At 43.7% G+C, this 26,633-nt stretch overlaps 1 protein-coding gene across 1 annotated transcript in view; it reads right to left on the bottom strand.

The window, feature by feature from the left end:
- Positions 1-26,633, bottom strand: part of mmp15b (matrix metallopeptidase 15b) — a 93,251-nt gene that overhangs the window by 29,020 nt on the left and 37,598 nt on the right. Inside the window, exons 2-3 of the mRNA XM_063066669.1 lie at positions 4,243-4,391; positions 132-254 (exon numbers count right to left, since the gene is read on the bottom strand). Of these exons, the coding sequence (XP_062922739.1) occupies positions 132-254; positions 4,243-4,391 (272 nt within the window). The remainder of the gene's footprint in view (positions 1-131; positions 255-4,242; positions 4,392-26,633) is intronic.

The raw sequence follows: 26,633 nt of genomic DNA, 5'->3' as shown, positions 1-26,633 counted from the left end.
ATAATGTGATATATCCTTTGCTGAGGATGATCACAAGATATTAGACAAGAAAATATTTAAGTAAATATAGACATTGCATTTTACAACCACATAGCCTACTGTACCATTTCAATGAGACTTGAGTTCACTACCTGAATGTGATATGTTTTGAATTCCACTTTTGCCCTGTGAGGGCATACCGCTTACGCCGTAAATTTGTCTTGATTTCTGTGCCAAAGTTGTCAGGGACTCCACAACGGGGTTTCTTCATCCACCTGTCAGAGATAAACACAAAAAATAAAGTAGTTAAATCTGCATTCTCCTCTCATAATCCATGCTGATGACTACAGGACAAATGGAAAACTCTTCAAAGTTCAATGTCAACTCTTCAAAGTTCAATGTCAACTCTTCAAAGTTCAATGTCTGCTCTTCAGGATCAAGGTCACACCAATTTTAGTCACTGAGCTAAATGACAAATGTGAATGTTCACTTTCATAGGTTGAGGTCTGAGCCATTGTTGACTCATTACTGAGGTGTATGAGGGACTGCACCTTACATTTAATACCCCAAAACAAAATATCCTCCGCTGCACAATGTTGCCTCTGACAATACAGTTCCATATTGAGACCACAGAAATTCCCTACCTTCGGAACTTTTTCTCTGTGAAGGCAGGAATTAATGACGAAATTCACCAGTATCTCTAACGTAGATGGAATACAGACTAAACTACAGAAGGGTCAGCAAGGATCACCATTATCCAAATTATGAAGTTTATAATTGTATTATATCTTTGCTAAATATTCAAGATCAAAGCAGACACTTAAACATTAAATTTCTTAGGCAATGCATTTTGGATATATCCATGCACAAGTATAGGATCATTCAAAATATTTCAGAGCATGCTTGGAGAAAATAATTACTGGAAAACGCTGAGAATTCAACCCTTAGGCATCCTGAATCATCTCCAGACCTATATATTCTTGTGTAACAATTAGCCCTTTGTAATGACATTTCATTTAAGTGCTCTCTGTATTACCGCAATATATAGTACCATGACAAATCAGTGCATTTCTTTTGTCATAATCCACTGAAATTGGTATGAATACCAAGTTAGCTAAACTGCAATAAGATTATCCAAAAATTGTGTGCACATGGAATCGGAATCAAGATCTATTATCACTGGCATGGGTCATGAAATTTGTTAACTTACCAGCAGCAGTTCAATGCAACACATAATATAGAAGGAAAAAAAACAATAATAAATAAATAAATCAGTGGACGTACAGTATATTGAATAGATTAAAAATTGTGCAGAAAGCAGAAATAATATATATTAAAAAGTGATGTAGTGTTCACAGGGTCAATGTCCATTTAGGAATCCGATGGCAGAGGGGAAGAAGCTGTTCCTGAATCACTGAGTGTGTGCCTTCAGGCTTCTGTACCTCCTACCTGATGGTAACAGTGAGAAAAGGGCATGCCCTGGGTGCTGGGGGTCCTTAATAATGGAAGCTGCCTTTCGGTTCTGTGCAGTTAGCCCCCCCCACCCGCCCCCATACCAGACAGTGATGCAGCCTGTCAGAATACTCTCCACGGTAAATCTATAAAAGTTTTTGAGTGTATTTGTTGACATGCCAATTCTTTCATCTTCAATCTGCTATTAACAATAACAAAATTTTACATTAAGGCAGCAAAAGCAGAGGGCACTAATTGTCAAACTAATTTAAAGGCACGGTGGAAATGCTGAATCAGAAAAATACATTGAATATTCAGGTCACTGGAAAGGCTTAAAAGAGTGACAAGGCTAACTTCGGTGTATAAGGCTTTAAATCATGTGACAGACAGAATTTTATCATTTATTGAGAAAAGTTTGAGAGAACAATCCAAGACTTTATAAAATGTAATGAGGCATTAATAAAGTGAATGAAAGTAATCTATTTGATCAACAAGTTCAGATCAGAACTAAAAGGCACAAGTTTAAAATGACTAAAGTAATATTGGAAGAAAATTCCCAGCTTTCCTGCAGGATGTTGGGCACAGGATTGCCAAAAATCCATTTCTGAATTCAGGATACATCAGCAAGCACAGTCCAGCACAATCCACTATGGTACAATAGCTTCTCTTTCTCAGGTCCAGTGGACAAATGCAATCAATGGTCACTGGAATCAATTGGCTTATACTACCGAAGACTTTGGGCTTTTAAATGGCTCATACAAAAGTCCTACGGATAATGAACATCTGGCTTATAAATGGAAAAGTGGAAAGTAGAATGTTCCAGATCATGCATCAACACACTATTTTACAGCCAAGGAAAGCTGTTCCCTGAAATTGAAGATGTGTATCAGGAATTTCCTTGATGAAACTGTTAGAACGTGTTATACTGTACATAGCTTTTGGAGAGTGATGTCCAGTGGAGAATGACCAGTGTGGTACATTATGCTGAGGGCTTTACAGGAGATACTCCCCAAATCTTTACCATTCATTCAATTTCTGGTATAATTGTGGGGTTTTTTTTGAGGCAATCTGGATATTGTTGTGAGACAGCACTAAGAAAATGTCATTTCAGAGTCAGAAAACTACACAGCAGATAGAAGGGTCCTTTGGCTCACCATGTCTAAACCAAACCTTTTGCTCATCTTCACAAAACCTGTTTGCCTGTATTAAGGCTCAAATCGCTCAATGCTTTGCTTATTCAAGAAAGTCTAAACAACTTTTATAATCACTACATTTATCTGACTCCACTGCCTCTTCTGGGAGTGATGTGTAAAAAAAATTGTCCCTTCAAATCTCTTTTAAACTCCTTCCTCTCATCTTAAACTTATGCTCTCTTGTTTGTGATACCCCTACCAAGGGAACATGATTCTAACTACCTACCCAGTCCATGCCTCCCAATTTCTATCTCTGCTCACCCCTCAGTTTCCTTTAGTCCAACAACAACAATCCTAGCCTTTCCAATCTTTCCCCATAACTAAAATTCTGCAGTCCGATCAACGTCCTTTTCACACACAAAATGCAGGATGAACTCAGCAAGCCAAGCAGCATCCATGGAGGGAAATAAGCAGTTCACATTTTGGGCCAAGACTCTTCATTGGGGACTGGAAAGAAAGGAGGCAGAAGCCAGAATAAGAAGGTGACGAAGGGAAAGGTATACAAGCTGGCAGGTGATAGGTGAGGGGAAAGTGGGTGGGTGAGGGGAGAGGATGAAGTAAGACCTGGGAGGGGTTAGGTGGAAGAGATAAAGGGCTGAAGAAGAAGGAATCCTATAGGAGAGGTCAGAGGACCATGAGAAAAGGGATGTGATGGGCAAGGGAGAAGAGAAGGGGAGAGAAGATAACAAGAATGAGGAATGGAAAAAGAGAGGAAGGAGGGGGGATGAAATCGATGTTCATGCCTTCAGGTTGGAGCCTATCCAGATGGAATATGAGGTGTTGCTCCCCCAGCCTGAGTATGGCCTCATCATGTCAGTGGAGGAGGCTTAAGACAGACAGGTCACAATGGAAATGAGAAGTTGAATTGAAATGGAGAGTCACCAGAAGATCCTGCTCAGCACTGTCTGCTGCAAATGGACTCCTCTACCAACATGTACATGGACACTGAACACTCTTAAATTGCTTCCGCCTTCAACCCTCCTGGAAAGATCCCTTTTCTTTTCCTCACTCTATTAGTCTGCTCTTCATCCTTTGCTCTGATCATTTCCAGTGTAGTGAGTCTCCATTCTTCCACACTCTTAACTGCCCTAATACATTCACCCTTTGTCTTCCTCACACCTGCCCATCCCTCTGGTTACCCTCCGCCTTCCCTTTCTTCCATGGTCCACTCTCTTCTCCTATCAAGGGACAGACTTTAACTCCCCTAGGGATTTTTCAGCCCATATAGTCCCCATGACATCCAACATGTCCCCTTTCGTAATACTGAACTGATCCAGATTATCCATGTTCTCCCACCTGAACTATCTTTTATGTTCTTCTTGGTGAATACAGTTGAGAAATATTCATTTTGCACCTCATTCACATTGCCTGACTCCACACACAATTGCCTCTGTACTCTCCTAGAGGACATCTCTTTCCCTGGCTACAGACCCCCTCCTGATATACTTGTTAAAAGTCTTGTGATTCTCCTTGCTAAACTGTTTTCATGGCCCCTTTTCGTTCTCCTAGTTTCTTAAGTTTTCCCTGATACACTCTATATTTCTCAAGAGGCTTCCTCAATCCCAGATGTGTATATCTGCACCCTTCCTTTTCTCCCCCTTTTAAAACAATTTCTTACATTTTTGTGTTTTCATCAAGTTCCCCAGTTACTTCAATTCCATAGAATCTCTGCATTTTAGCGATAGCGTTGGACAGTGTCTGTGCTGATCTCATTGTGGACATTCGCAAGCCACCTTGAGGGAGGTATCCATATAACTGAAGCCAGGACTGAAAGATAAACACACAGAAAAAGAGATGGTTAGTCATACATATATGTGGTTGCACATCCACTCTTCCAAAAAAAAAATCAGCTTGCCGTACTAGATTGGAGGACTGACCACAGACATCTGACAGTCATCCGCACAGATATTCATTGTGACAAGCACAAAAGCAATGTTGACCGGAAAATTAGGCAAATGGTTGGAATCATATATTGCACTAGGAAAAATGGTTGTGGTTGTTGGAAATCAATTATCCCAACTGCAGGACATCACTGCCAGAGTTCCTTAGGACAGTGTGCTGTCCTCAACTGCCTTATCAATGACCTGCCTTCCATCATGAAATAAGAAATGGGCACATTTGTTGATGATCACCCATCTGATTCACTAATGATATTCAGAGAAGGTAATCTTCCATATTTATTCTTATCCTGTGCTCTACACTCTTTAATACAGTTCGCTCTTACCTGCTCCTCAGTGTTGGGAAAGTTAGGAATGAACAATGTCAGAGATGCCTATAGCTCATAAATGAATTTTAAAAGATTATGAAAAATGGAAATAAGGGGTCATGTGAGGTTTGGGACTACTACTACTACTATGTCGACTCAGGCCTAGGGAGCCAGGAAATATCTCTGAATTCCCCCAATTATATTTTTCTAAATGTTCATTGGAAGTAATAAAGCCAGGGATACTCAATTTTTAAAAAAGTAATTTAAATGTTTACTTGCTGATTTCCTGCACAGGAGACACCTTTAGCACTTCAGTGCTGGAACCTGGTACAAGACCATAAGATAACGGAGCAGAACTAGGCCATTTGACCCATCTAGGTCTGGTCAGCCACTTCATCATGGCTGATCTTTTTCCCTCTCCTGCCTTCTCCTCAGATCCCTCATGCCCTGACTCAGCAAGAATCTATCAATCTTTCGTTTAAATATACCCAATAACTTGGCCTCCACAGCCACCTGTAGTAACGAATTCCGCAGATTCACCACTCTCTGGTTAAAGGAGTTCCTCCTCATCTCCGTTAAAGGACATTCCTCCATTTTGAGGCTGGAATTAGACTCCCCCACCATTGGAAACATCCTCTCCACATCCACTCTATTGAGGCCTTTCAACAATCAAAAGGTTTTAATGAGATCCCCCTTCATTCTTCTCAACTCCAGTGAGTAGAGGCCCAGAGTCATCAACGTAAGAACATAAGAAACAGGAGCAGGAGTAGGCTATCCGGCCCGTCGAGCCTGCTCCGCCATTCAATAAGATCATGGCTCATCTGACCAGGGACTCATCTCCACCTACCTGCCTTTTCCCCATAACCCTTAATTCCCCTACTATGCAAAAATCTATCCAACCTTGTCTCAAATATATTTATTGAGGTAGCCTCCACTGCTTCATGGGGCAGAGAATTTCACAGATTCACCACCATCTGGGAAAAGCAGTTACCCCTCATCTCCATCCTAAATCTACTCCCCTGAATCTTGAGGTTATGCCCCTGAGTTCTAGTCTCACCTACCAATGGAAACAACTTTCCTGCCTCTATCTTATCTACCCCTTTCATAATTTTTTTGTTTCTATAAGATCTCCTCTCATTCTTCTGAATTCCAGTGAGTACAGTCCCAGGCAACTCAATCTCATCTCATAGTCTAACCCTCTCATCTCTGGAATCAACCTGGTGAACCTCCTCTGCACCGCCTCCAAAGCCAGTATATCCTTCCTCAAATAAGGAGACCAGAACTGCACGCAGTGCTCCAGGTGCGGATTCACCAGTACCCTGTACAATTGCAGTATAACCTCCCTGTTCTTATATTCAGTCTCTCTAGGAATGAAGGCCAACATTCCACTTGCCTTCTTGATAGCCTGCTGCACCTGCAAACCAACCTTTTGCAATTCCTGCACAAGCACTCCCAAGTCCCTCTGCACAGCAGTATGCTCCAATTTTTTTACCATTTAAATGATAATCTGTTCTTTCCAAAGTGGATGAACTCATATTTACAAACATTGCGCTCCCTCTGCCAGATCCTTGCCCACTCACTTAACCTATCTATATCTCTTTGCAGACTCTCCATATCTTCTGCACAATTTGCTTTTCCACTCAATTTAGAATCAACAGCAAACTTAGATATGCTAAACTCAGTCCACCTCTTCCAGCTCATTAATGTATAGCGTGAACAGTTGCGGGCCCAGCACCAGCACCTGTGGCACCCTGCTCACCACTGATTGCCAGCCAGAGAAACATCCATGTATCCCAACTCTATTCTTTCTATTGGTTAATCAATCCTCTATTCATGCTAATACATCAACCCCAACTCTATGCATCCTTCTCTCAAGGATAAATGTTTTATGTGGCACCTTATCGAATGCATTCTGGAAATCCAAGTAAATAACATCCATCTGTTCCCCTCTATCCACTGTGCTTGTTATATCCTCAAAGAACTCCAGTAAGTTTGTCAAAGTGGACTTTCCTTTACTGAACCCATGCTGCTTCTGCCTGATGGATCTATTTCTTTCCAGATGCCTTGCTATTTCTTATTTATTGATAGCTTCAAGCATTGTCCCAACTACAGATGTTAAACTTACTGGCCTATAGTTACCTGCCTTTTGCCTACATCCTTCTTGAACAGTGGTGTGACATTCACCTTCTTCCAGTCTGCCGGGACCTACCCAGAGTCCAGAGAATTTTGGTAAATTGTCACCAAAGCCTCTACTATAATTTCTGCCATTTCTTTCAGTACCCTGGGATTCCAACAGGACTAGGGGCTTGTCTATCTTAAGGCCCGCAAGTTTGCTCAGCACTACCTCTTGAGCGATAGCTATTGTATCGAGGTCCTCACCTCCCATCGTATGCATAGCATCTCTCTTTGGCATGTTAGACGTGTCCTCCACCATGAAGACTGACAAAAAATAGTCATTCAAAGCCTCTGTCATTTCCTCATTACCCAATATCAATTCCCCCTTCTCGTCCTCCAAGGGACCTATGTTCAGTTTAGCCACACTTTTCTGCTTTATATAATTCTAAAAACTTTTATTGTCCATTTTTATATTTTGTACTAGTTTATTTTCATAATCTATCATCCCTTTCTTTATTGTTCGCTTAGTGGTTCTTTGTTGCTTCTTGAAGTTTTCCCAATCTTCCAGTTTCCCACTACTTTTGGTGACTTTGTACACACAAGCTTTTAGTTTGATGCCTTATTTTATTTCCTTAGTTATCCAAGTCTGGCTTTCCCCACCCTCACTGTCCTTGCTTTTAACTGGAATATACTTCTGTTGAGCACCGTGAAAATTCTCTTTGAAAGTCTTCCACAGCTCCTCAACTATCCCGCCATATAGCCTATGTTACCAATCTACAATAGCCTAATCCTCCCTCATCCCATTGTAGTCTCCATTGTTTGGGCATAATGCAGTGGGTTTAGATCGAACTATTGAACTATTTGTATGAGAAACTCAGTCATACTGTGATGACCCTTTCCAAGAAGATCCCTAACTACAAGATCATTAATTTCACCTGTCTTATTGCACAGGACCAGATCCAAGATAGCACGTTCCTTTGTAGGTTTACATAGAAACATAGAAAACCTACAGCACAATACAGGGATTTCAGCTCACAATGCTGTGTCGAACATGTACTCACATAGAAATTACCAAAGGTTACCTATAGCCCTCTATTTTTCTAAGTTCCATGTACCTATCCAGGAGTCTCTTAAAAGACCGTATCATATCCGCCTCCACCACCGTCGCTGGCAGCCCATTCCACACACTCACCACCCTCTGCATAAAAAACTTACCCCTGACATCTCCTCTGTACCTACTTCCAAGCACCTTAAAGCTGTGCCCTCTCGTGTTAGCCATTTCAGCCCTGGGAAAAAGCCTCTGACTATCCACATGATCAATGTCTCTCATCACCTTATACACCTCTATCAGGTCACCTCTCATCCTCCGCTGCTCCAAGGAGAAAAGTCTGAGTTCACTCGACCTATTCTCATAAGGCATACTCCCCAATCCAGGCAACATCCTCGTAAATCTCCTCTGCACCTTTTCTATGGTTTCCATGTCCTTCCTGTAGTGAGGTGACCAGAAATGAGCACAGTACTCCAAGTGGGGCCTGACCAGGGTGCCATATAGCTGTAACATTACCTCTCGGCTCTTAAACGCAATCCCACGGTTGATGAAGGCCAACCACATAGTCAACCTGTGCAGCAGCTTTGAGTGTCCTATGGACTTGGACCCCAAGATTCCTCTGATCCTCCACACTGCCAAGAGTCTTAACATTAATACTATATTCTGCCTTCATATTTGACCTACCAAAATGAACCACCTCACAGTTATCTGGGTTGAACTCCATCTGCCACATTTCAGCCCAGTTTTGCATCCTATCGATGTCCCGCTGTAACCTCTGACAGCCCTCCACACTATCCACAACACCCCCAACATTTGTGTCATCAGCAAATTTACAAACCCATCCTTCCATTTCCTCATCCAGGTCATTTATAAAAATCACAAAGAGAAGAGGTCCGAGAACAGATCCCTGAGGCACACCACTGGTCACTGGCCTCCATGCAGAATATGACCCATCTACAACCACTCTTTGCTTTCTGTGGGCAAGCCAATTCTGGATCCACAAAGCAAGGTCCCCTTGGATCCCATGCCTCCTTACTTTCTCAATAAGCCTTGCATGGGGTACCTTATCATATACTTGCTGAAATCCATATACACTACATCTCTGCTCTACCTTCATCAATGTGTTTAGTCACATCCTCAAAAAATTCAATCAGGCTCGTAAGGCACGACCTGCCTTTAACAAAGCCATGCTGGCTTTTCTTAATCATATTATGCCTCTCCAAATGTTCATAAATCCTGCCTCTCAGGATCTTCTCCATCAATCTATCAACAACTGAATTAAGACTCACTGGTCTGTAATTTCCTGGGCTATCTCTACTCCCTTTCTTGAATAAGGGAACAACATCTGCAACCCTCCAATCCTCCAGAACCTCCCCTATCCCCAATGATGATGCAAAGGTCATTGCCAGAGGCTCAGCAATCTCCTCCCTCGCCTCCCACAGTAGCCCGGGGTACATCTCATCCGGTCCCAGAGACTTATCCAACTTGATGCTTTCCAAAAGCTCCAGCACATCCGCTTTCTTAATATCTGTATGCTCAAGCTTTTCAATCTACTGTAAGTCATTCCTACAATCGTCAAAATCCTTTTCCATAGTGAATACTAAAGCAAGGTAGTCATTAAGTATCTCTGCTATCTTCTCCGGTTCCATGCACACTTTTCCACTGTCACACTTGATTGGTCCTATTCCGTTGTGTCTTATCCTCTTGTTCTTCACATACTTGTGGAATGACTTAATCCTGCTTGCCAAGGCCTTCTCATGGCCCCTTCTGGTTCACCTAATTTCATTCTTAAGGACCAACCAGTTAAGAGCCTCGGGCGATGGTACACAAAGGAGCTGAGAGACACCAAGAGGGTTCAAGAGACAGGAGAACAGATCAGCAGAGGTCTGATGTCTGTTGAGAAGTGTGGCTTGCCTGGCAAGTTGAAGTTGTGGTGCTTGCAGTACAGACTGATGCCACGGATAATGTGGCCACTAACTGTCTATGAAGTGGCAATGTTCCATGTTGAGGCAATGGAATGGAAGATCAACAAGTATGTGAAGAAGTGGCTTGGAGTACCGAGCAGCCTCACCAATGTTGCAATCCACAGTAGCCAGAAAAAGCTTACCATCCCAGTGCAATCCCTTGTCGAAGAGGTCAAGGTAGCCAAGGTAAGATCATTCTTGATGCTTCGAGACTCAAAAGATCCTGTCATCAAGAACACCCAGCCGGATGTGAGATCAGGCAGGAAGTGGTCAGCCCGTGTAGCAGTTGATGAGGCAGAATCTAGATTGAAGCACAAGGAGACGGTTGGGGCTATCCAGCTAGGCCGCCAGGGACTTGGATGGACAACCCACAAGTGGTGGTCATCTTCTACAGGTAAGGAGCGCCGTGAGCTTGTAACACAAGGAATATGAGAGGTAGAAGAGGAGAAGTTGTTAGCTAAAACAGCTGGTCTGGCCAAACAAGGGGCTTGGACCTGGTGGGAAAGTGTTGAACAACGACATCTATCTTGGAATGTTCTGTGGTAGATGGAACCGCTCCGCATTTCTTTTCTATGTACGATCTGCTCCCAACACCTGCCAACCTCAGCGCCTGGTATGAAGATAAGACAGACAGGTGTGCTGTTTGTGGTGAGAAGGGAACACTTCAACATATTTTGAGTGCATGCAGAGTCAATCTTTCCAGCTGCATGTACACTTGGAGACATAACAACGTTCTCAAAGTTGTAACAGAAGCAGTTGAGCAGGGAGTACTGCAGCACAACTTATCTCATGCCCCATACTGCACAGAACATCGCATATCATTTGTGAAAGAAGGCTCCAAGTCAAGGGTGTGCAGTGCAGGTTCACGATCAAGCATACTTTCTTCAGCCAATGATTGGTGTGTCAAGGCTGACCTGGACGGGAAAGGCAGTATCCCGGAGCAAATACCTTTCACCACATTGCGTCCAGATATAATCGTATGGTCTGACACCAGTAGAGAACTGGTTATTGGTGAACTCACAGTCCCCTGGGAACAACATCGATGAAGCCCATGAGCGCAAGTTAACCAAGTATGCAGAATTAAGATCAGAGTGCAGAGTCAGAGGGTAGAAGTCTCATGCTATCCATTCGAAGTAGGCTGCCGTGGGTTTATTGCGTTCACTTTCCAGAAGTGGCTGCATGACCTTGGCTTCACTGGAAGAGAGATCAAGTCAACCAGCAGGGCTGTAGCTGAGGCAGCAGAGAAAGGATCAGCGTGGGTGTGGACCAAGTATGTCCAGAGGGGCAGATAGTCAGACAGTGTATACATATCTTGCAAACCCTTCAGTAGTTGCATAGACACCTGAAGAGTAGACTATCTGTTGAATGGAAGTGACCAACAACTCTGATAGAGGCAGATGCCAAGTTTTTAAGCTCACCAGTGGGAGGTGGTGCTTTAGCACTGCTGGCCCACCACCTCGAGGGAGTCTTGATCATAAGCGGGCCGAAACTCCTGAAGACAGGTGGCAGATCAACTGATGATCCTACTGGTGATAGCACAGGACAGTTAACATCTTAGTCCACGTGTATTTTTTAACTCTTAAGCTCCTTATAATCTTTTACATCTCTATCATTACCCAGGTTTTTGAACCTTTCATAAGCATTTCTTTTCTTCTTGACTAGATTTTCAATAGCATTTGTACACCACAGTTCCTGTACCCTACGATCCGTTCCCTATCTCATTGGAACATACCTGTGCAGAACGCCATGCAAATATCTCCTGAACATTTGCCACATTTCTGCCGTACATTTCCCTGAGAACATCTCTTCCCAACTTATGCTTCCAAGTTCCTGCCTGATAGCTGCATATTTCCCCTTACTCCAATTAAACGCTTTTCTAGCTTGTTTGTTCCTATCCTTCTCCAATGCTATGGTAAAGGAGATAGAATTGTAATCACTATCTCCAAAATGCTCTCCCACTGAGAGACCTGACACCTGACCAGGTCCATTTCCCAATACCAGATCAAGTACAGCCTCTCCTCTTGTAGGCTTATCTACATATTGTGTCAGGAAACCTTTCTGAACGCACCTAACAAACTCCACCTTATTTAAACCTCTTGCTCCAGGGATATGCCAATCAATATTTGGGGAATTAAAATCTCCCACCACGATAACTCTTATTATTACAGACTCAGTCTCCCTATCTGCTCCTCGATGTCCCTGTTAATATTGGGTAGTCTATAAAAAACACCCAGTAGAGTTATTGACCCCTTCCTGTTTCGAACTTCCACCCACAGAGACTCAGTAGACAATTCCTCCATAACTTCCTCATTTTCGGCAGCCGTGACTCTATTTCTGATTAGCAGTGCCATGCCCCCGCCTCTTTTGCCTCACTCCCTGTTCTTTCTGACACATCTATAGCCTGGCACTCTAAGTAACCATTCCTGCCCCTGAGCCATCCAAATCTCTGAAATGGCCACAACATCATAACTCTAGGTACTGAGCTATGCTCTAAGCTCATCTGCTTTGTTCATGATGCTTCTTGCATTAAAATAGACACATCTCAAACTGTCGGTTTAAACTCTCTCCAACAGACTTAGCAAACCTCCCTGCCAGGATATTGGTCCCCCTCAGATTCAAGTGCAACCTGTCTTTTTTGTACAGGTCACGCCTGCCCCAAAAGAGGTCCCAATGATCCAGAAATCCGAATCCCTTCCCCCTGCTCCAATCCCTCAACCACACATTTATCGTCCACCTCACTCTATTCCTGTACTCACCATCACATGGTACAGGCAGTAATCCCGAGATTGCTACCTTTGAGGTCCTCCTTCTCAACTTCCTTCCTAACTCCCTGTAGTCTGTTTTCCAGACCTCCTCCCTTTTCCTACCTATGTCATTGGTACCAATATGTTCCATGACCTCTGGCTGCTTACCTTCCCATGGACGCGATCAGAAACATCCCAGACCCTGGGATGTTCCACACAATAGGCTTATTCAGAAAGTTAGAAGGCATGGGATCCAGGGAAGTTTGGCCAGGTGGATTCAGAATTGGCTTGCCTGCAGAAGGCAGAAGGTGGTGGTGGAGGGAGTACATTCAGATTGGAGGATTGTGACTAGTGGTGTCCCACAAGGATCTGTTCTGGGACCTCTACTTTTCATGATTTTTATTAACGACCTGGATGTGGGGGTAGAAGGGTGGGTTGGCAAGTTTGCAGATGACACAAAGGTTGGTGGTGTTGTAGATAGTGTAGAGGATTGTCAAAGATTGCAGAGAGACATTGATAGGATGCAGAAGTGGGCTGAGAAGTGGCAGATGGAGTTCAACCCGGAGAAGTGTGAGGTGGTACACTTTGGAAGGACAAACTCCAAGGCAGAGTACAAAATAAATGGCAGGATACCTGGTAGTGAGGAGGAGCAGAGGGATCTCAGGGTACATGTCCACAGATCCCTGAAAGTTGCCTCACAGGTGGATAGGGTAGTTAAGAAAGCTTATGGGGTGTTAGCTTTCATAAGTCAAGGGATAGAGTTTAAGAGTCGCAATGTAATGATGCAGCTCTATAAAACTCTGGTTAAGCCACACTTGGAGTATTGTGTCCAGTTCTGGTCACCTCACTATAGGAAGGATGTGGAAGCATTGGAAAGGGTACAGAGGAGATTTACCAGGATGCTGCCTGGTTTAGAAAGTATGCATTATGATCAGAGCTAGGGCTTTACTCTTTGGAGAGAAGGAGGATGAGAGGAGACATGATAGAGGTGTACAAGATAATAAGAGGAATAGATAGAGTGGATAGCTAGCGCCTCTTCCCCAGGGCACAACTGCTCAATACAAGAGGACATGGCTTTAAGGTAAGGGGTGGGAAGTTCAAGGGGGATATTAGAGAAAGGTTTTTTACTCAGAGAGTGGTTGGTGCGTGGAATGCACTGCCTGAGTCAGTGGTGGAGGCAGATACACTAGTGAAGTTTAAGAGACTACTGGACAGATATATGGAGGAATCTAAGGTGGGGGCTTATATGGGAGGCAGGGTTTGAGGGTCGGCACAACATTGTTCTGGCACCTGGGAGGCAAACTACCATCTGCGTTTCTTTCCTGCGTCCACAGAATCGCTTGTCTGACCCCCTAACTATAGAGTCTCCTATCACTGCTTCCATCCTCTTCCTTTCCCTACCCTTCTGAGCCACAGGGCCAGACTCTGTGCCAGAGGCACAGCCACTGTTGCTTCCCCCAGGTAGACATCTCCCCCAGCAGTGCTCAATCAGGAGTACTTATTGTTAAGGGGGACAGCTACAGGGGTACTCTGTAGTATCTGACCCTTGCCCTTCTCTGTCCTGACTGTTACCCACTTACAGTGGCACCCCTGGTCAAAATTTCTGTTACTGTGAATAGTTAAGCGAGTAAAAGATGAACTGATTTCCAAAAGGCATAAAGTTAAAGATGACACATTCCTTTAATATTTTAAGCAAGATTACTTTTTTATTTTCATCTTTTACCGTTTCAAAATAACAAAAAAGGAAAAGGGCCTGAAGCAAATGTTTGGGCACCCTGTATGGTCAGTACTTAGTAACACCCCCTTTGGCAAGTATCACAGCTTTTAAACGCTTTCTGTAGCCAGCTAAGAGTCTTTCAATTCTTGTTTGGGAAATTTTTGCCCATTCTTCCTTGCAAAAGGCTTCCAGTTCTGTGAGATTCTTGGGTCGTCTTGCATGCACTGCTCTTTTGAGGTCTATCCACAGATTTTCGATGATGTTTAGGTTGGGGGACTGTGAGGGCCATGGCAAAACTTTCAGCTCGTGCTTCTTGAGGTCGTCCATTGTGGATTTTGAGGTGTGTTTAGGAGCATTATCCTGTTGTAGAAGCCATCCTCTTTTCATCTTCTGCTTTTTTACAGATGGTGTGATGTTTGCTTCCAGAATTTGCTGGTATTTAATTGAATTCATTCTTCCCTCTACCAGTGAAATGTTCCCCGTGACACTGGCTGCAACACAAGCCCAAAGCATGATTGATCCACCCACTGTGTTTAACAGTTTGAGAGGTGTTCTTTTCATGAAATTCTGCACCCTTTTTTCTCCAAACATAACTTTGCTCATTGCGGACAAAAAGTTCTATTTTAACTTCATCAGACCACAGGACTTGTTTCCAAAATGCATCACGCTTGTTCAGATGTTCCTTTGCAAACTTCTGATGCTGAATTTTGTGGTGAGGATGTGGGAAAGGTTTTCTTCTGATGATTCTTCCATGAAGGTCATATTTGTGCAGGTGTCGCTGCACAGTAGAACAGTGCACCACCACTCTAGAGTCTGCTAAACCTTCCTGAAGGTCTTTTGCAGTCAAATGGGGGTTTTGATTTGCCATTCTAGAAATCCTATGAACAGTTCTCTCAGAAAGTTTTCTTGGTCTTCCAGACCTCAACTTGACCTCCACCGTTCCTGTTAACGGCCATTTCTTAATTACATTACGAACTGAGGAAACGGCTACCTGAAAACGCTTTGCTATTTTCTTATAGCCTTCTCCTGCTTTGTGGGCATCATTTATTTTAATTTTCAGAGTGCTGGGCAGCTGCTTGGAGAAGCCCATGGCTGCTGATTGTTGGGACAAGGTTTGAGGAGTCAGAGTATTTATAAAGCTTTGAAATTTGATTCACCTGGCCTTTCCTAACAGTGACTGTCAACAAACCATAGCCCTAACAAGCTAATTCAGGTCTGAGACCTTGGTAAAAGTTATCTGAGAGCTCAAATCTCTTGGGGTGCCCAAACCTTTGCATGGTGCTCCTTTCCTTTTTTCACTCTAAAATTGTACAACACAAAAATAATACACTGATCTTGCTTAAAATGTTGAAAAGAATGTTTCATCTTTAACTTTATGACTATTGGAGATCAATTCATCTTCTACTCACTTAACTATTCACAGTAACAGAAATTTTGACCAGGTGTGCCCAAACTTTTGCATGCCACTGTATCTGTCTCCCGAGGCCCTGGTGTGACTACGTGCCTATAGCTCCTCTCTATCACTTCCCCACTCTCCCTGACCAGACAAAAGTCATCGAGCTGCAAATCCAGTTCCCTAATTCCCTAAGGAGCTGCAGCTCGACGCACCTGGTGCAGTAACATGCTGTTTAAGAAAGCCATCATGGATATGTTCTATGAAGTCCTCCTCAAGACTGCCTCAACTAATTTGATTCACCCAATCTATATGCAAGTTAAAGTCTCCCATGATAACTGCTGTTCCATTCTTACATGCCTCAGATAGTTCTCTGTTAATTGCCTGTACCCCTGTAATGTTATTAATTGGTGGCTGATAGACAACTCCCACTAGTGATTTTTTTCCCTTTACTATTACTAATCTCTGCCCAGATGGACTCAACATTCTGCTTCTTAGATCTTATATCGTCTCTATCGCCCTGATTTCATCTTTAATTAACAGCGCTAACCCACTTCCCTTACTTTCATGCCTATCCTTCTGTATTACCTGATATCCTTGGATAATTAATTCCCAATGCAGTCCATGCTGCAACCATGTCTCTGTATGGCCACTAAGTCATACCCCCTTGTACTGATTTGTGCCACAAGTTCACTGACCTTGTTTTGAATACTACGGCATTCAAATAAAATGCCCTTACACTCATTGCGCTTTTAAAATCTTGTAACCTTTTACTCTTTTGCACTTGACTTTTCTTCACTCCACTCTTACTTTTCTTTTTTTAATCTTTTGCTTTTTCTTTATCTTTATCCACACTTTTCTTTTTTGCTTTGCTTCTCCATTCAGTTGAACCCACACCGCCTACTATTTAGTTTAAACATTCTTCATATGACAATGAGCTCCTTTGAACACTCTCCAATGTCAGCACATCCTTTCTGAGGCAAGGGGCTCAAAACTACTCCGACTGAGGACCCACCAGTGCCTTATAAAACCTCAACGTTACATCCTTGCTTTTATATTCTGTCCATCTCAAAATGAATACTAACATTGCATTTGCCTTCCTCACCACCAACTCAACCTACAAACTAACTTTTAGGAAATCCTGCACAAGGACTTCAAAGTCACTTCGCATCTCAGAGTTTTGAATTTTCTCCTCATGTAGAAATTATAGAGTATTCTGTACTCCTTGCATGAAACCTGCATCAGAAGTAGGGCTACAACTTAAATTTACATTTTTTAAAAACTTTCGGTGCTTTGTATAGATTTTAACATTGTTTTTATTTTTTTTTATTTATTTAGAGATACAGTGTGGATTAGGCCTTTCCAAACATGCCACACAGCAACACCCAATTTCAATTGACCAGTTAACCTACTAACCAGCATGCTTTTAGACAGTGGGCAGAAACCTGAGCTCCCGGAGAAAACCCATGCATTCCATGGGGAGGACGGACAGATTCCTTACAGACAACATCGGAATTGAAATCCGAACTCCAAGGTCCCGAGCTGTAAAAGCATCACCCTAATCACTACACTACTGTGCCACCATTGTGTATAGAATAAAACTAATGACAGTAAATCAGAAACCTGTTTTATGTTGCCCTCAATGAGTGCTGATTGTTCAGTGTCATCCGTGTGAAACTATCACACAAAAGTCCTTTCCGTGAGTAACTTTTTACAGATATCATTGGCTTGCAGAATTGCTTTGATCTATCTGTCTGTTGAGCTTAAACTATTGACAACACAGAGGTATTTGGCAACATTTCTTCACTCATCACAATACTGAACACTGTCATTGAACACAACGTTTGGACTCACTTTCAAGGACTCTGCAGCTCATGTTCTCAGTTCTATTTATTTATTCTCTTCCTAGAGATGCTGCCTGGCCTGCTGCGTTCACCAGCAACTTTGATGTGTGTTGCTTGAATTTCCAGCATCTGCAGAATTCCTGTTGTTTCTATCTATTTATTATTTTATTTTGTATTTGCACACTTAGTTCTTGTGTGAGCTCTTTCATTGATTCTATTGTACTATTTTGTTCTACTGTGAATGCCTGTAAGAAAAAGAATCCCAGGGTCGTATTTGGTGACAAAAACGTAATTAGATAATAAAATTAACTGTGAACTTTGAATTTCTGTAATGTTTCCTTGAACATAAAAAAAAATGTCCTATTACACTTTTTAATGTAGCTAAAAGCAATCTGGAGAAACATCAGTCTTTGAATTTTGGGACAGCTCAAGATCTGTGCCCCTCAGCTATGTGGAGTACTTCACCATGTATTCAACCTGAGCCTGAGGCTCCAGAGGGTTCCTGTACTGTGGAAGACGTCCTGCCTCGTCCCTGTGCCAAAGACGCCACGCCCCAGTAGCCTCAATGACTACAGACCGGTGGCATTGACCTCCCATATCATGAAGACCCTGGAGAGACTTGTTCTGGAGCTGCTCCGGCCTATGGTCAGGCCACACTTAGATCCCCTCCAGTTCACCAACCAGCCCCGATTAGGCGTTGAGGATGCCATCGTCTACCTGCTGAACCGTGTCTACGCCCACCTGGACAAGCCAGCGAGCACTGTGAGGGTCATGTTTTTTGACTTCTCCAGTGTGTTCAACACCATCTGCCCTGCTCTGCTGGGGGAGAAGCTGACAGCGATGCAGGTGGATGCTTCCCTGGTGTCATGGATTCTTGATTACCTGACTGGCAGACCACAGTACGTGTGCTTGCAACACTATGTGTCCGACAGAGTGAGCAGCAGCTCTGGGGCTCCACAGGGGACTGTCTTGTCTCCCTTTCTCTTCACCATTTACACCTCGGACTTCAACTACTGCACAGAGTCTTGTCATCTTCAGAAGTTTTTGGATGATTCTGCCATAGTTGAATGCATCAGCAAGTGAGATGAGGCTGAGTACAGGGCTATGGTAGGAAACTTTGTCACATGGTGTGAGCAGGATTATCTGCAGCTTAATGTGAAAAAGACTAAGGAGCTGGTGGTAGACCTGAGGAGAGCTAAGGTACCGGTGACCCCTGTTTCCATCCAGGGGGTCAGTGTGGACATGGTGGAGGATTACAAATACCTGGGAATATGAATTGACAATAAACTGGACTGGTCAAAGAACACTGAGGCTGTCTGCAAAAAGGGTCAGAGCCGTCTCTATTTCCTGAGGAGACTGAGGTCCTTTAACATCTGCTGGACGATGCTGAGGATGTTCTACGAGTCTGTGGTGGCCAGTGCTATCATGTTTGCTGTTGTGTGCTGGGGCAGCAGGCTGAGGGTAGCAGACACCAACAGAATCAACAAACTCATCCGTAAAGCCAGTGATGTGGGGATGGAACTGGTCTCTCTCACGGTGGTGTCTGAAAAGAGGATGCTGTCTAAGTTGCATGCCATCTTGGACAATGTCTCCCATCCACTACATAATGTACTGGGTGGGCACAGGAGTACATTCAGCCAGAGACTCATTCCACCGAGATGCAACACAAAGCTTCATAGGAAGTCATTCTTGCCTGTGGCCATCAAACTTTACAACTCCTCCCTTGGAGGGTCAGACACCCTGAGCCAATAGGCTGGTCCTGGATTTATTTCATAATTTACTGGCATAATTTACATATTACTATTTAACTATTTATGGTTTTATTACTATTTATTATTTATGGTGCCACTGTAATGAAAACCAATTTCCCCCAGGATCAATAAAGTATGACTATGACTATGACTAGGTCGACAACCTACGCCCCCAACCCATGAGAGAACAAGAGGTGACAAGTAATAAAGGTTACCACATCACTGTAACTTGATTATTCAGGACTTTCTACTGCCTTGAATGGGAAACGTGTTTCCTGTTTACAGATGTCATCATCTTGTGCACAATTCAGAATTCTATTATCTGGTATGGTTAAAAAATTGAGATCTTTTTACAAACACCTTTTGTATGTGGACCTGAAACCAGCACCCAATATTCTGAGTAGCAATTTGCCATAAAATTTCCACTTCAAAGATATTCCCTCTGGAGAGCCTTCACAAAGAGCTGCAAGGTCTTGGAACGATAAGCCACTTGACAGGAAGTGAAGCATTGAGCTTTGTCAGTAAATGCTCATTCACAAAAACTGCTGTAAATTCATTTGAACAAAGGAGTCCTTAGTTCTGTACTGCACTTGCCACTGCCAAACAGATTAAGAGTTTGAAAGACAGAGCTCACTTCAGCACTTAGTGGGAGAAGATGGTTGTCTTTCTGACTACAAGCCTATGACTCGTGGTGTGTCACAGGGATCAGTGCCGTGTCTGTTGTTACTTTTCATCTTTATTAACAATTTAGCTGATAAGCTGGAAATGATCAAATTTAATGCAGATAAATATGAAGTGTTGCATTCTGGAACGACAGACCACGATAGCGCTTACACAGTGAATGGTAGAGCTCTCATTGAAAGTAGCATCATAGATGGATAGGGTAGTACATTGGCGTCTGTACCTCTCTGCAATTGGATCCTCGACTTCCTAACCAGAAGACCACAGTCTGTGCAGATTGGTGATAACATCTCCCCTTCACTGACGATCAACCCTGGCACACCTCAGGGGTGTGTGCATAGGCCACTGCTCTACTCTCTCTATACCCATGACGGTGTGGCTAGGCATAGCTCAAATACCATCAATAAGTTTGCTGATGATACAACCATTGTTGGTAGAATCTCAGATGGAGACGAGAGGGCGTACAAGAGCGAGATATGCCAACTAGTGGAGTGGTATCGCAGCAACAACCTTGAACTCAGTGCCAGTAAGACGAAAGAGCTGATTGTGGACTTCAGGAAGGGTAAGACGAAGAAACACATACCAATAGGGATCAGGAGTGGAGACAGTGAGCAGTTTCAAGTTCCTGGGTGTCAAGATCTCTGAGAATCTAACCTGGTCCCAACATAAAGAAGGCAAAACAGCGACTATACTTCATTAGGAGCTTGAAGAGATTTAGTATGTCAACAAATATACTCAAAAACTTCTATAGGTGTACCGTGTAGAGCATTCTGACAGGCTGCATCACTGTGTGGTATGGGTACTAGCCTACAAAGTACCCAGGACACCTTCAAGGAACTGAGTCTCAGAAAGGCAACGTTCATTATTAAGGACTTCCAGCACCCAGGGCATGCCCTTTTCTCACTGTTACCATCAGGTAGGAGATACAGAAGCCTGAAGACACACACTCAGCAATTCAGGAACAGCTTCTTCCCCTCTGCCATCTTATTCCTAAATGGACATTGAACCCATGAACACTACCTTACTTTTTAATATATATTATTTCTGTTTTCTGCACGATTTTTAATCTATTCAATATATGTATACTGTAATTGATTTACTTATTTATTATTATTTTTCTTCTTATTATTATTATGTATTGCATTGAACAGCTGCTGCTAAGTTAACAAATTTCACGACACATGCCGATGATAATAAACCTGATTATGATTCTGCTAAATCAGGATACGAGTACTGGAGTTGAGATGTTATGTTGATGTTGTACAAGGCATTGCAGAGGCCGAATTTAGAGTATTGTGTGCAGTTCTAGCCACCTACCGATGGAAAAAAAATCAATAAGCTTGAAGAAGTGCAGAGAAAGTTTACAAGGATGTTGCAAGGACTTAAGGATCTAAGTTATAGGGAAGATTAAATTGGTGAGGATTTTATTCCCTGGAGCACAGATGAATGAGGGGAGATCTCAGGGGCATTAAAAATTATGAGAGTGACTGCATGCAGATTTTTCCCCTCAGGTTTGATGAGACTAGATCTAGTGGTCATAGTTTCAGGTGAGAGGTGAGATTTAAGGGGAATCTGAGGGGAAACTTCTTCACTCAGAGGGTGGTATGAGTGTGGAATGAGTTGCCAGCAGAAGTGGCAGCTGTGGGTTCAATTGTAACATCTAAGACAAGTTTGGATAGGGTTATGGATGACAGAGGTTTGGAGAGATATAATCCAGTTGCAGGTAGGTGGTACGAGGCAGATGAGTCAGGCATGAACTGGATGGGCCGAAGGAACTGATTTCCTGCTGCAGTACTCTTACGACTCTCTAACACAAATGTGAGTCAGTAATCTGCTGTGCATACACAATATTAAACCCATGTCAATGTTTAATATTAAACTCATGTCAACGTTAACCATTTTAAACAAGTAAATGCTGGCATTAACATAATACCGGAGTATTTAGACCATTCTCAGATTAATGATGCTCCATTTTCAACTGCCAGGTTCTGAAGGCTACTCTTGCAAAACCTAGCATGTTTTTGATGCAGTTTTGGATTTATCAAGATGAAGATGTAACACTTAACAAAAGAAGCAATTTTCTACTTCAATAATTTGGTATTAGCATTTAATTCACAGTTCAGAAGTTGAGTTTTCTCCATTCTGTTCCCGAATTCCAATATCATAAGCATATCTCTGACTACATAACAATTGAAGGGAAACTTTTAGATAAAGTGATTGAAACTGGATATCAACTTAATAATCATCATTTATGCTCACCTACAAAACTCCTCATAAAATAATAACTTGTATCAGTATTCCACCAACTTCTACGCACATTAAAAGCTACTTCTTGATGAACATCCTAACCTGGACATTCATGTCATTATTCTTTCTGAAACCTCTTGTCATTTGGAAGGCTTTTGTTGTCAAATGTGCTTTTGACAGATTCTCTCTTAACTAGTGAGGTGATGTTATGCACCTTATTAGGCGAGCAAAACAAAAACTATTTACTGCTAGTTGCAAGCTGTTCATTCATGCTGCTGATCTACATGTTATATTCAAGCTTACTGTTTGCAATGTTGATTTGCCTCCCGACCCGTCCAAGTCCTATACAACAATCCCTTCAGGGTGACGGAACTGACACACCATGATGCTGGACCAAGACCTGCCCACAAAACCAATGAAAAAAGTTTTGACACCTTGTCCCTATGTTAATGAGCCATCAAAATCGTCATTCTCTGAAATTCAAAAGAAATAATACTTCACAAAACAAGTAACGTTTTGAAAAAAAGATCAAAAGCTCAACAATATTTTTAAAATTTGACTAATGTGACGAGAATACACATAGATTAAGATGTTAGCTGTCCTGTGCTGGCACCAGTGGGATCAGCAGTTGGTCTGCCACCCTGTCTTCAGGAGTAAGAGAGATAAGGAAAACAATGGAGCAGCATTTGGAGATGTTAATGAAGGGACGAGAGAGTTTAAGGGAAGGAGAGTTGTCAAGATTGGCTCCCCCTTTGAACCCTGAACTGTTTGAAGTGATGGACAGGCAATACCCCAGCAGGGGGATAAAAAGGGACGGGTTCGCTAAGGCAGACACACACGACACCACAAGGTAACGAGACCCTGGAAGCGGTGCACCTCCCACAAGTCAGTGGGAGTTTTTGGAGGGCTGGTCGCGGGACCAAGCCATAGACACACAGGGTGGAAAGGTACGATCGGCGGGAACCTGGTGTGTGTCCGCCCTTGCCTGGGTGCCAGGTTCACCGCAGAGAAACGATCGTATCTGGAAACGGAGGGGTCACAGTCGGTGACCTCTGAAGACATCACAAAGGGCTCGCCCGAAAGCTGACTGCGAAGAATATCGAAGGTCTGTGTGGAAGCCGTTTGAATATTCATTCGCTTTTGCTCTCTCTGTCCTTCCCCCCACTGTCCATCGCCACGGCAGTGATTACTGTGAACTGAACTGAACTCCATTGAACAGAACTTTGCGTCACTTTGAAACTGGTCATTTACCCCTAGACGACGATAGAGTTTGATTGATCCTGTTATCCTAATTCTGTGTACATGTGTGTTTATCATTGCTGAACTGTTGCATTTATTATCCTTTTGATTAGAGTACTGTGTTGCTTGTTTCTTTAATAAAACTCTCTTAGTTCCAGTAATCCAGACTCCAACTGAGTGATCCATTTCTGCTGGTTTGGCAACCCAGTTACAGGGTACGTAACATAAGTGGGGTTCTCGTCCGCAATTTTGAACGCTAAATTTGGGACAGAGTAAATTGATTGGGTTAAAATTCCCGAAAGAAAGAAAAGACAAACAGCAGAAATGGAGATTGAGGAATTTATAAAGACGCCGACCTTGGAAGCATTAGAGGATGCCAGGAAAGCGGAATTGGCAGCTGTGGCCAAACAGTTGAATCTTGTTAAGGGGAAGTCGACAATGAGGAGAGAGGAGATACACAGAGCTATCGTAGAGCACTATGTATCTAAAGGTGTGTTTCCCCAAGGGGAGCTGGAGGTGGTGTCTATTGAAAAACCTGCTGGAGATGCAGTACAGGTGCAGCTTGAAAAACTGAGACTCGAGCACGAGTTCCAGGTACGGCAGTTAGAACACGAAGAGAAGCAGTTAGAAAGGCAGGAGAGAGAGTTAGAAAGGCGGGAGAAAGAGAAACAGTTAGAAAGGCAGGAGAGAGAGAGACAGTTGGAGCGAGAAGAGCGGCAGTTAGAGAAACAGAGGGAAAGGGAATTTGAGCTGGAGAAGTTAAAGATAAGGGCAGAGCAGGGGTTCGTGCCGAACCAAGGTGGAGGGTTCCGGGCGACCCAGGAGGTTAGGCTGGTTCCCCCATTTGACGATACCAACGTGGATCGGTACTTTCTCCATTTCGAAAAAGTGGCTATAAGTCAGGACTGGCCGAGGGATAAGTGGGTTGTTTTGCTTCAGAGTGTACTGAAAGGGAAAGCCCAACAAGCTTACTCAGCTTTGTCCGCGGAAGATGCCCAGAGGTATGAGGTGGTGAAAGAGGCCATCCTCAGGATTTATGAGTTGGTCCCGGAGGCATACCGGCAGAGGTTCCGGAATGCGAGGAAGCAGTGGGACGGCACGTATTTAGAGTTTGCTCGTGAGATGCAGACATATTGTGAGCGTTGGTGCGCCTCGAAGGGGGTAGAGGGGGATTATGACAGACTGCTGCAGCTGATTCTGATTGAGCAGTTTAAAGGTTGTGTCCCTGAGGGTATGAGACTCTACCTAGATGAGAAAGAGGCAGCCACGTTAGCCGCAACTGCTAAGTTAGCGGATGAGTATGCGTTGACGCATAAAATGAAGTTTGCCCCGAGTAAAGGCTACCAGAAGGGTAGTCAGGACGGCGGGGAGAGTCCGCCAGAAAAGTCAGAAAGTAAGCCGGGGACTAGTGAGAAGGATAAGGTAGACCGGGAGCAGTCTGGTAGGAAGTCTCCTGGGGTCGTCTGTTATAATTGTGGGAAAGCCAGACACTTTGCGTCCAGGTGCTTTGCCCCAAAGAAGGAGATGGGAAAAGGGAAATCGGAGATTTTGACTGGCTGTATCGAGCTGGTAAACGAACCGCTAGGAGAGGAAAGGTCTGCCAAAGTTCAGGAAGGGTGCGAGAGGTTTATCTCGGCCGGACTGGTGTCAGTGAAGGAGAGGTTAAAACCAGTTCCAGTGCGGATCTGGAGAGACACGGGAGCGTGTCAGTCACTAATACTGAAGATTGCATTAGAGTTTAGCTCAGACCCAGACTGGGGAGGTAAAGGTCAAAGGTGTTGGGGAAGGGACAGAGTTAGTCCCTTTGCACCAGATACACCTACAAAGCAACCTGGTCTCTGGACTAGTCACGATCGGGGTGAGGCCCGAATTACCGATGAAAGGCATGGAAGTCTTGCTCGGTAATGACCTCGCCGGGGGAATCGTGTTCCCAGCCGTGAGATTGACAGGTCAGCCTGCCAGCATTGAGGCCCCGGCCGTGGACTCACAGGTTTATCCCGGGACTGACGAAGTAAATTTAGCTGAGACATACCAGGAGGAGGTAGAAATTGAAAAGAAGGAGTGTAGTGAAACAAGAGGTAGTGAGGGAGCTGAGACAGACTTAGCATTAGCCAGGAAGGAATTTGTGCAGGCGCAGGAGCGAGATGAGGGGCTGATGGTTTTGGCGGAGACAGCTCTCTCTGACGCAGAATTAAGAAGGGAGCCAGTAGGCTATTGTGTGGAGGAGGAAGTGCTAAGGAAGAAAGGGAGACCAAGTACTGTACCCGCAGATGAGGAATGGGGGGTGGTGCAAAGGAGTTATGGGGATGAGATTTTTAACCTGGCCCACAAGGTACCCCTCGGTGGACATTTTGAGGTGCTGGAGGAAACAGTTGGTGGAATCATGAAAGAGGTTTACCAGCTGCACAGGAGGAAGGATGTTATTGATTATGGCAGACGCGAACTGAGACGGTCACAGGCTTTTGATATGCTAACGAACCTAGTCGGTGTTAGCGCGGAAATCAATGAAGCTAGGGTCCCCCTGATAAGAAAAAGAACTATTTTGAAAAGATGAGTATGGTATCAACCAGATGGGAGAAGGCTATTGTTTTGGCCAGGTCTGCTGATAAGGTCTCTCCCTTAATCCCCGAACAAAGCGACTCTTCAGAAGAAGTAATTAAATGGCTCGCACACGTGTGTTTGATTGTCCCGAGGCGATGCAAAGAACTGGGACGTTGGGTGGTGTTTGTTACGCTAGGTCAGCCTAGTGAGCAACCCTCCTATAGAATGAGTAATTCAGTGACGAATGGGCTGACGAACACAGAGGTGTGTATTGGCGATGTAATACGGCTGTCTGAAGCCAGCTTGATAGCAAACCTTGAAAAAAATGAGTTCAGCCACACGAAGGTCACTTATCTGGGAATTGTGATAACACAGGGGCAGCTGGCAGCGATGCAAGCCAAAGTGCGGGCTATCTCTGACATCCCGACCCCGACAGACAAGAGGGCCCTCAGAAGGCTCTTGGAGATGGTGGGGTACTGTAGGAAGTTTTGCAATAACTCTGCGGTTACTACCCCTCCC

Source organism: Mobula hypostoma, chromosome 14 (assembly GCF_963921235.1).
Source record: "Mobula hypostoma chromosome 14, sMobHyp1.1, whole genome shotgun sequence".
NCBI classification, from domain to species: Eukaryota; Metazoa; Chordata; class Chondrichthyes; order Myliobatiformes; family Myliobatidae; genus Mobula; species Mobula hypostoma.
Note: the sequence above shows the minus strand (reverse complement) of the source record. Positions and strands in the feature narration are given on the sequence as shown.